General features: G+C 42.0%; 1 protein-coding gene across 4 annotated transcripts in view; it reads left to right on the top strand.

The window, feature by feature from the left end:
* BRF1 (BRF1 RNA polymerase III transcription initiation factor subunit) overlaps positions 1-11,450 on the top strand; it is a 170,159-nt gene that overhangs the window by 83,733 nt on the left and 74,976 nt on the right. For all 4 annotated transcript variants that reach the window (XM_035551498.2, XM_035551502.2, XM_050711358.1 and 1 more), the window contains exons 6-7: positions 1,395-1,544; positions 3,138-3,231. In XM_035551498.2, coding sequence (XP_035407391.1) covers positions 1,395-1,544; positions 3,138-3,231 — 244 coding nt within the window. The remainder of the gene's footprint in view (positions 1-1,394; positions 1,545-3,137; positions 3,232-11,450) is intronic.

The raw sequence follows: 11,450 nt of genomic DNA, 5'->3' as shown, positions 1-11,450 counted from the left end.
TTTGGCAAATGACCCGTGGGCACGAGCGCCGGCAGAGACCTCAGAGCAGCCACCACGCGGAGCTGCCTCGGTGCTCCCCGATCCCAGAGGGGGCCGAGGAGCCCCCACTGCAACCCCTGTCCTTGGCAGGAGCCGAGTCCCTGCCCCAAAACATGCAGCTGGGGACAGAGCAGGCACTGGGGGGCTTTGGGTGCCAGGCACCCATTGCTCCTGGAAGCGCTTCTCCTATTTTGGGATTGATTGTTTCTGATAATTTTATAAACACTACTTTTCTAACAAACTGTAGTTGTGTCAATGGGCATGTATGTGAAAAAGTGCTTAAAAATGGGTTTTCCAAAGCTGTTCTCCCAGGCAATCTACTTACAACGAGCGCCTAAACATGGTAGGGACCTACTAGTAGGTAGGGATCTACTAGCACACTGCATGGGTAGTTGGAAGTATGGAGCCCTAAAAAATCACATGGATCGGTCAATCCCTTGGTTGTTGTCATCACGTTTAGGAAACGGCTGCACTTGGGCGTTTCTGAAGTTTTGAGGGAGATGCGGTTGGAAGTTTTTGCTTGCTACGTGCAACGCAATTTACGTGCCTCTGTAGGACTGACAGGCGTAATCACGTTCGTTGTGATCGTGGTAATTACAGAGAGCAACAGGGCATCATTGTCAGAACTCGGTGCTAAATGAAACCGCTTTGATTAATTGTAAATCTCTAAGCCTGGTGCAGCGTTCTGAGCTGGGTTTTCATCTTTATCAGTTTAAGTGCCCACATAGGGGATCAGCTAAGGAAATTGAGTTGAGGCTAATAGTTAACAATTTACCGTACATCATGGATTTTCGGTCAAGTGATAAAAGGCTGGCAGGAAATGAGAAATTGATACCTCAAATAAGAGTAAACATGTGTTAAGCGTAGCATTTACAAGATTGTTTGATAAATTATAAATTGGTTTAGGCAAAGCACAATCCGAACTGACACATTTCGGTTAGTTTTGAAGCTGATAACACCAACACTTGAAATAAGTTTATACATCACGAGGCAGATCCACGGCTGATGTAAGTTGTCATAGTGCTGCTGACGTTAATTGGGTTCAAGCAATTTATGCCGACGGAGAGTACGCCTGAATACATGCAGCATGTGAAGCTTGGAACCCTGAAAAGCACGTAAGGAAAACATTGTGTGGTGCTTTAAAAGCCTCTTGTCTGTAAAGCAAGAAAGGATTTTGTTCTAGCTGTACCCGTAGTGAAAAGGTGTTTCAAAAGCTTAGTCTGTGCTGCTCTCCGGTTGTTTTCTGAGATGTGAAGCAAGCCGACCGTGACAGCCCCACAGTGCTGCCGTTCAAGTTTTGTGGTTCATAAATCAAGGTTCAGGACTAGAAATAATTGTGTTACCTTCTATTTCAGATCCGTGTTTATACATTCCTCGTTTTGCACATATGCTTGAGTTCGGGGATAAGAACCACGAGGTCTCCATGACGGCTCTCAGGCTGCTGCAGAGAATGAAGCGAGACTGGATGCACACCGGCCGCAGGCCGTCCGGGCTCTGTGGAGCAGGTAGGTGAAATGCTGGGTGCGCTGCTTCGACCCCAGCAGGATGCACAGGAGGGTCTTCCAGCTGGGAATGGATGCAGGCATCTTCATTTCCTAGGTGATGCCATGCTCTCTGGGTTTTGTCCTGTCAGGCACCTACAGATTAGACAGCATTTCGTCATTTTTGCCCCTGCATTACTTGCTCAGATCCTTTTGCCTCTCGCATGTTGGATTTTTTAACATTTCTGGTGCTCCTTTTGCTCCCACTCTCTTCCAGCTCTAGGTTTTTGCCAGCTAAAACTGCATCAGGAGCGCAAGCACTTTGTTTTGTGTCTTCACACTGATTCCTATGCAAGAAATGCCCTCTCAGACCTGATCTGTGAAATTGTTTTCCTCTCCTTCTTTGCCTTTTTCCAAGATTCATTGCCAGCATGATGCTTATAAAAAATCTGCTGGCTTGGGAGGGCTAAGCTAAAAGGTAGTTAGTACCAGCCAGCGAGGTCAGACTAATGAAGAGTGCATATAGTCACGTAGTTCATGTATGCCCTTTGTTTTGTTTGAAAGATCTTAAATGTGCATGCGTGAATGAGAAATAGTGCACAAACCACAGGGAACCCAGGACTATGAGATGATATTGAAATTTCTAGCCTTTCCTTGTTAATAGTACTTGCTTACTGCACATCGCCAAAAAAGCGAGTACAGGCTCTGTAGGAAACCAACCTTATCTTTGGTTCACTACATAAACTATAACTATGTGAGCAAGTGATTTGATTCAGTAGCCATGGATTGAAGCAGGAGATGCTAAGTCCCCTATATCCATCCATGCCCTATGCCATTCATGTGGGGTTTTTTTTGTGCTCTGGGATGAAAACAGTTCCCTGGCCTAAATGTCTGTGCCACACGTTTGCGGCTATGTAAAGGACCAGTCCTTAGTTCAGCCCCTGATGTTCCATCAAGGACTGGAGCACTTTCCACACATACCTGAAGTAGAGCTCTGCTTTCATTTCCTCCAAAAGAAAGCACTTTTGCACGCTTAAACCTGTTCTGCCCACTGAACCGCTGTGTGATGAGTGGGGTTGGTGCTTCAAAACTGAGCTATTGCTCTGAATCAAAACAGGAACGCAAATGCAGCCTGTTCTGGTTATCTGGCTACGTAGAGGGTCTTGCATGAGAGCACTTGGGCACCAGCAAGCCAGTGATCATGGTGACAGCAGTGAGGATAACGGCTTAAGCAGATTCAGTGTTTCGCTTCTGGAGGAGTTAACTGGAGATCTTTTTATTCAAGACTACTAATTCTGCTAAAAGGATGATAGTGTTGAAAATGTGTGATCATGTTCTTCTGCTGTATTTAAGTAGCTAACCACGGTTTCCAAAATGAGCTAAAGCTTAGAGTTTTTTAGGGTGCAATTTGCAATCAGCTTAATTTTATTGGGTAGGAAGCAACATTTGTAACGTCAAGTCAATCACCTGGATTCAAGGATGCAGCTGAACGCAAGCATTTACTGCTCTGTAGCTGAAAGCAGGGACAAAGGCAGGTCATAGTTATCTGACAGTTTTCTGCTTTTCTGGAGGAAATTTTCCTCTTTTTGACATTGACTTTCTCTGCTTACTCCTTAGCTCTGCTAGTGGCAGCAAGAATGCATGATTTCCGACGTACTGTTAAAGAGGTCATCAGGGTGGTCAAGGTTTGTGAGTCTACATTAAGGAAAAGGTCAGTGCAGTTTTATTACTTTTATCTTTCATTTACAGTACTGAAAAGTGGTGTAGTCTAAAATGGATGTGTATCAGAGAAAAACGTGTTCTTTTCCTTTTCACAAGTGCCAAGGATAAAATAAGTACAACATGTTTAGCTGGTCATTTTTAAGTACTAACACCTGCCTCTTATGTAAGGCCTCAAATGCCTGGCAAAGATGGTGAGAAGCATTGTGCCTATTTAACAGGTGAAGAGTTTAAGGCAAAAAAAATGTTGGGTCAGAAATGTTAACAGTATTGTCATAAATTCTCAGAAGCAATAATTGATTAGTTATCAAAACTGAGGATGTAACGTAGGATTTTTTTTTTTTGCAGTAATCCAGAATAGAACGCTGACAGGTCTTGTCTTTTATCTGTTACCGAACAGAACTTTTCCAAATATTTTCAAAAAATGGTCATTTTCAGTAGAGTTGAACTGCTAATAAATGGAAGACAGCACAATAAGTGTAGTGATGATACCTTCTCTGAGGGGTCAGAAGTAGGATTATCAGTAGAATGTGAGCCTGAAAATAAGAATTTCACACCTACTTTGTCTTCTTTTTTTTTTTTTCCTAAAAAAGTTCTAGTAACATTTTCCGCATTTTGATGAAGTAAATATTAGTAGCAATCACCCAGCCTCCCTCGTTTCAGTTTTGAAAAGTTGTAACCTTTTATTTTCCCATAGTTTAGTAAAAAATGAATTAACTGTGAAATGCCGTGCTTTCTGTTGCCACCAGTACAAAGTTTTTCTACCACCTGTATATTTGGAAGTTTGTTGAACCAAAGTTTATCTTTAGAAAGCTTCTGGATGTTTCTCTTTCTCTTGACTGCATTGAGACCAGCTCAGGCACATCCTGCTGAATCTAATACTTGTCAATAAGTAACATTCACTTCTTAACCGTGAAAAATATTTTTACCCTAGATCTTCATTTGTGGGATAGGAGTGATAATATTGCTCATTGGTGGTATAGGGATAAGTTTGAATTGTTTAAATGGCTGTAGGCACTGTAACACCAAGGCTGTGTGAATACAAATGGCACTTTTTTTTTTCTCTGGTCAACAGGTCATGTGTTTTAGTGTGCATTTTGTATAATTAATGATATATGCACCCATAATTGATTTCAAGATGCCTTGGTTAAATAGTTAAAGAGTTCATTCTTACTATGAAAATAAGCATAATAAATTAGAGTTGGAAGGAAAATTAATCTGAGCAATTGTTTCAAGCGAAGAAATCTAGCTTCAAAATTCATGCTTTGAAATGTTTACTCAAGTCACGCACGTCAACTGAAATGACAGCGTTATTTACTTTGACAGGGTAAACGTGACAGCTGAATTATTTTCAGGCAGCTATAATTACAACTGTATTTATCACGAATCTATAAATTTGATTGATGTTTTTCAAATAAGAGCATGTTATATAGTATTTAACGAGGGCAAATAAAAAATACCCTTGAATACCTGTTCTTTGCACCCCATTTTTTTCCTCTTCTTTCAAGAATTGCTCTCAAAATGCCATTGAGTAGAAGTTGTCTAAATTAATAAGCACTTGTTTCATGCTCTTAAAAATTTCTTTGCTTCTCAGCTTTATGTAGTTTTATTTCCTTTTAATTATTGCTGTAGTTGCTCTGATCTGCAAAGAGCTGCTGCTGCTTCGTGCATTGTGACGGTGTTGAGTGTAGCTGGGTGAAAGTGCAGCCTCAGGTGCTGCACTCGTTGCTGATGGCTTTCCTCTGAAAGCTTTGGAAGGAAAACCAAACACGAGTCCAGATAACGCTGATGCTTCCAGCCCAGGCTGGGGTGGGGCTGTGCTGATCGGTGGCTGAGCAGGTAGGAGCGGTGGATTTTAAGAAAGCTATGCTTGTTTTTTTTCCTATTTCGGGAAGACCTTCAGCAAAGGGTAGCAGCCCTTCCCCAAGAAGCTGTTTCTAATCCTGTGCACGACGAGTCATGTAGCTGTGTACAGCGGGATCTGTCACCCTGCTGTCCAGCAGCTGGAGAGCACCGAGCCCTTCGAGCCTGTGGTCTGTTGCCACTTCCACGGCTGTACATGAGTGGAATGTCTTTTAGGAGGAGGTCCACAAAAATGTGACGTACCTTCAGGTCATAAAAATGAATGACCCGATATAAATACAATCTGTTTTGGAAGGAAAAAGCAACTAAGCATGGAAGTGGCCCATGGACCCCAACACCCTTCTTCAAATCAGAACTTCTTGATTTAGCTGCATGGCTAAAAAAATGTGTCTTTGTTTTTAATATGTGTGGTTTTAGTAGGATCTTAGTAAGAAAACTTTGTAGTTACTTCAGAGGGCCTCTTAGCTTTATGTTTTGAAGCACGCAATTAAAATGTAAAGCTTGTTGCTGTTGTTGAAAGAGAGCATATTAAATATTAATAAACGTACTGATAATTCTGTCTCATTTCCAGGCTAATTGAAATGATATTAACTTATATATCACTTTATATATTCAAAGTACTGTACAAATATTAACTAATTAGTCAAATTGTTATTTTTTGTGTAATCATCTGTGGAGATAACGGAAATTAACTTTTAATAAATTCAACTCTTTTATTTAGTTTAATTCTTGCATTTCTGCCTCTTTCATGCACCTGTTTTTGCTTCTGCCTCTTTAGCCTTTACATACGCTGACCCTTCTTCTGTTTATTCACCTCTTGCATACTTTTTCTGCATGCTAAATTATAGTTTATCTGCAATAAGAATAATTTTTGTGATATTTGTCCATTGTGCATTATCTAATACTGTGCGGCCCCTATGCCTGTTTGAAGATCTTAGGCATTTCTTCAATAGAAATAAAAAAAAATAAATCAGCTTATCTTTGTTAACACTTGCATTTTACTTCTTTGGCTTACTCACTCTCTTTATCTATAAATTGAGCTGCTTTTTGCATCAAGGAAAAAAAAAAGTGTTTCTTCTCAGTTCCACAAAGTACTATCTGTTAAAAAACCTATCTGTGATGAACTTCAGAAAGAGTAACATTTCAGTTGAAGTGAAGCGTCGTTTAGAAGGAACTGAAATGAAAGGCCAGAATGGGTTTAAAGTCCTCATTTTTGGGATGACTGTTTCTTTGCACAACCAAACAGTATTTTTGGTGAAGAAAGACTATATTTCTTTCTTTACAAAGGAACTCCCTTTACCTGGCGGGGCGGAGATACTGCAGGGGTTTTCATAATTAGAGTCCTTTGCTCACGGTCCGGGGACCCAGCTGTAGCTCTTTCAATGATTGCGTTGGTAATTTTCAGGAAAAAATTAAAGATTCATGCATGGAGATGAATGTATTGCCTGCAGCTTTTCTTATTTTCATTGCAGCAGTGTATAGTTCGTATAAACTTCATGTCCAGACTCCTGCTGCAGTCTCCAGCTGGGTAGACTTCTGCGAGCACAAGCAAAGAGAGGAGCAGGTTGATCCGTGAGTTCAGAGTCAGGATGGGGAGAGATGATAACAGGGGCATGCACGTCTGAGAGGTAGCTGCAAGGCTGGGTTTTCCAAAATACCAAAGCCATATCGAGGTCAGCATTGAAGGGAAAGGCATGATGTGGTGTGCAGTGGTGTGCTGTGATACAAGCAAAACCGTATTAAAATCCTGTGAGGGGAATGTGATGGATTAAGTGAGAGCCATTTGCTTAAGGTATTTGAGCATGGAGAGGGGCAGAGGATGTCCAGGAAGTCTGAGTTGTTGAAGTGTGGTACGGAGAGAAAAAACTTTCAGAAACGTGGGCAGGTGGCTGTGTGAGGAGCCTGTAGTGGTGTCCACTCTGATCTCAGGTCAGCAGCTGTGGAGCTTCTTCACTGACCTCTAAACTAAGTGAGCTACACTAAGAGAGCAAATGGAGAAATATTTGATGTCTTAAGTAAAATAGCTTCAAGTGGTTTATAGGTGATTTCTAGAAATCTTTCTAGTATAATGAGTAAAATTCAACTGGATCCAAGCAAGTTGGTATTACACACCTTTGCAAACTTGATCGTCTGTTTTAATGAAAAAAGGTTTTATTTTTAATAAATCCATTTTTACAGGCAATGTTACTTTTTATAAATCTGGCTTCTGTACAGCTAGGAAGCTAATACATTAATTAGATTCCTGATATATTCCAGTACTTCATACTTACTTTAAAAATTGCCATTTCAAAATTATTTGTTGGCTGTTACTTTTGATACAATAATTAACTTCTTAGCACTAAGTTGGTCTTAGCTCTTGTAAACAGTTTGCTCTTTGTTTGACTTAGCTCGTCGGAGTGGCTCTGTTAAGAAATGAAGCAGTGTGCTATTTTTCTTTTCCAAGAGATCATAGAATGTTTTGACATATTGCAGTGGAGGAACCATGCTAATGAACCGAAGTTTTAGGTAATGCTAAAGCATTTTGTTTCATTACCGTGATGTGAACTCTAGAATCATGAAAAAAAGAACAAGAACAAAAAATTCCAAAAGGTTCAGACTGACAGATTTCAGGGATGCCCAGGAAGACCTGTCAGTGGGATTATCAGTGGGCTAACCATGTGCACAAGTGTTAACCTGAATTAACTCTGTGTAAGCGTTTGTAGATTCAGAACTTTAAAATTTATGCTAACAGATGTGTGAGAATTTTAAATCTCTGTTTTGGTGTAAGCAAGTAAAAGCAACTAATTCTTAAGGGCACTTCTCATTATTAAAGGAATAAATCTTTCTTGGTACCCATTCTTTAATATTAAAAAAAAAAAAAAGACAGAATCATTAGCAAATGAGCACCATAAATTATCAGTTACCAGCTAATTCGCAGTAAATGACTGTGTGTGTGTGCTCTTTGTCCATTGCAAAAAGAGATGAAATGTATTAATGTGGTACATCATGGCAGTTGTTTAAGAGAAAATATTTCTCTTTACAGTTGCATTGGGCTGGGAACACAGGGAGAGTAATGTAGCCCAGCTCAGGTGTTAAGTTGTACTTTGTAAAACCAGAGTAACAGTAACTAGATCACCTCAGATTTTGTCCTTACTTTTTAGTAATGACATACATGAGATACACATAGGCTTTAAAAATACCTCTTTTATGTTGCTGCAAGTAAGCATCAAGTTATATGAAGTTACAATGATTGCACTTCTGTTTGTTTACATACTGGTGAATACTGGAAAACTTGTATATCATGTAGGAAGCATGTCGTAACTATTTCTGATATATATTCTATATTAACTATCACTGTTAGGGTATGTGTTTACATACTTCTGTAAATAGTTCATGCATGAATATTGTCTAGCTTGGAAAAAAGGAGAGGAGATGATGTAATAGGCATTTATAGTGTAATAAGCAGTGATGGTTTGCCACAGCAGTGCAAATTCTGAACTTCTCTTATATTAGTGAGTGTGTGAGTTTGGAGTGGTAGACAGCACTGACGAACACTCGCTTAAGATGGGGGATATAGTTAAATATAGGAGGAGCAGCTGAGGCCCCTTGGTTTGTTCAGCCCAGAGCAGAGCAGGCCGAGGGGAGGCCTCATGGCGGCCTGCAGCTCCCTCACGAGGGGAGCGGAGGGGCAGGCGCTGAGCTCTGCTCTCTGGGGACAGCGACAGGACCCGAGGGAACGCTGGGACAGGGGAGGGTCAGGCTGAGGGCTAGAGAAAGGTTCTGCACCCAGAGGGTGGTCGGGCACTGGGACAGGCCCCCCAGGGCAGTGGTCATGGCACTGAGCTGCTGGAGTTCAAGAAGCACTTGGACAATGCTCTCAGACATGTGGTCTGATTTTTTGGGTGTCCTTTGGGGACCTCAGAGTTGGACTCGATCCTTGTGCGTCCCTTCCAACTTGGGATATTCTATGATTCTAAATATTTTTGTACTTAAGATAGAAAAGTAAGTCCTTTACTTTTCCTGAGCTTGCTAATGTTGGAGTTGTCAAATCAGCTGATCTATTCACCAATTTATATACATTTTAAAATTGTCTCTGAGGTTATAATCTGCCTGCCATTCTGTGCAGAGGTCCAGCCCGGGATACCTCCGTGCTGTGCTGCCTGCTCTCCAGAGCTCGGGGTTGGCCGTGTACATAGGAGGGCAGTCGGACGACGTGCAGCTCACCAGACTTCTCCGGTCCTGGCTGAGCTTGGCAGGCAGTTTCAGCTGCTTTTCCTCTCTCCTTCGAACAGGGAGTGGAGGCCAGTGTGGCTTTTTCTAAACTGTCCCTGCTTAGAAGTCCCTCTTGGACTTTGAACTTGGACTCCTGAAGCAATCGTGAATTGGACTTCAGAAGACTTCGCGCATTTAAATGCTTCATCGCACCCTGCTACCGCAGAATTTCAAGTAAACATTAAAACTGAGCATTCAGCTGCACATGGGAGTCTTTTTTTTTTGTCCTTAGCTGTAGACTGGATTCATAAGTCTCCACTGGACAGTGTCCGTGAAACAAAACAAAGGGAAAAAAACATTGCTCAGCTTCAAAGTAACTGACCCATTTTCCCTTATTGGGAGCTAAATTAAGTGTGAACAGAATTGGTTTACTGTTTTGTGCACAAAAGTGCTTTATCAGAGCACGAGGTGTGTTTTTGTCTGTAAACTGACTGAACAAAAGCCGTGGAAATTTTTCTTTGAAAAAAACTGTCTGGGGTTAGGGGCAAATGACACCAAGCTCTGGAAAAGCTTTTCTCCCAAAGGAATTTGCTTGAAAGAGTCTGTGAGAAACTGTAAGACAAGGGTTTGTACTGGAAGTTGAATCTCAGCCTGAACTGTAGCGATTGCCTTTGCTTCAACTATAAATAGAAAATACTTATCTGCCAAATTTCAGTTTTTAGAGCCCTTTTTGTTCATGCCAATGAAATAATATCTTATTTTGTATATCTGTTTGTTTTCCTTCTTCTGTGGATGACTTAAAATGGCTACACTTACTAGATTTTTTTAGAGATTAACGAAAGTACAAAATGAACTTGGGTATCAGTTTTGTGCAGAACTTAAAAAATAGCCTGTAGCTATTTTTTCATGAGGGCACTCCCTCGCCCCTGAAACTATCATGCTTATAATTAAGTCTGCATCAGCTTTTCTTAGCCGCCAAACTAATGTTACCTTGTTCCACGCAGCGCAGACTGCCGCGTGCATCAGTTTGTTGCCTTGGTGGCATGTGTCCAAACACTGGATAACATCAGAGAAATGTTTAAAAATATGCAGACAGGATATCAGCCGATGTAAGACGTTGAGGCAGGCAAGCGGTTGGCAATCATGGGTATTTATTTATATCGAGTTAAAGGAGGAAGCATTGAGTGAACAGCTCGCCCTCCCGCAGCATGGTGCTTAATACTGCTGTGGTCCTGCCCATCAGGGCTGGTTCCTCGTTTCAGGAGGAAGGTCACAGCCCTGTGGTTAAGACAGGTGAGAAATGGAGAAATACCGTGCCGCTTGGTAGCTCTGAGCTTCCAGCCCGGCTCCTGTGCCTACGCGGTCACACTGCCCACCTCCAGAATTGGGTGGTCAGCACTCACCTGGCTTGGCTTGGATCAGGACTGAGATCAAATCACGTTGGCTTGCCCTGGGCTGACACCCAGCAGGTGCAGGGCGAGTGACCTGAGTCACACAGGGTGGATGAGGAGAGGGACAGACGGAGCCTCGGGTGTCCACAAGGAGATGTGCATGGGGTTAGGTGCTGAAATCCAAGCATGGTCATCTCGTCCCCGACCTGGCTTCGTCAGTCACTGGTTTTGCCACTGATTTTCTCTGCATTGCTGTGCATGCCTAGAAGGAGTTGCTGTTTTGGCTGAGCCTGGGTGCTCATCTTGGACTCTGAGCAAGCATGGGATAAACAACGGTGTCTTTGCCAAAGTGCGTGCTGGTTTGTTATGGTGGGAGGAGGATAACAATTTAACCCGGTGAGGCTGGCTGGGAGGAGCGCCCTGCCAGGGTGGGACTGGCTCTACGTGCGTGATTCATCATGAAGAGATGGTGGCTGCAGCTGAATGATGATGGCTGGAAAACTCCCTGCTTCTAAGGGGATGCCTGGATTTGGCATTAAATGAATCCTGAATTAAAATAGCATCAACAGTGCCCTAGCCAGGTTTTTCCTTTAGCCTGATAGATGAGGCCCCCTCCTGTGAGGCAGGTAGTGCACACTGGAAACTTATTAATGCTGAGAGATTACACGTCTGTTAATTAAAAGCTGGGTGCTGCTGCCACCAATAACATCCTTTGCTTTCCAATTTGATTTAAAAGAGGGGAGACGAGAGCCGGTCAGTGGTACTT

The sequence above is a fragment of the Cygnus atratus genome, chromosome 5, assembly GCF_013377495.2.
Source record: "Cygnus atratus isolate AKBS03 ecotype Queensland, Australia chromosome 5, CAtr_DNAZoo_HiC_assembly, whole genome shotgun sequence".
Taxonomy (NCBI): Eukaryota; Metazoa; Chordata; class Aves; order Anseriformes; family Anatidae; genus Cygnus; species Cygnus atratus.
This window is presented reverse-complemented; position numbering and strand designations above follow the sequence as displayed.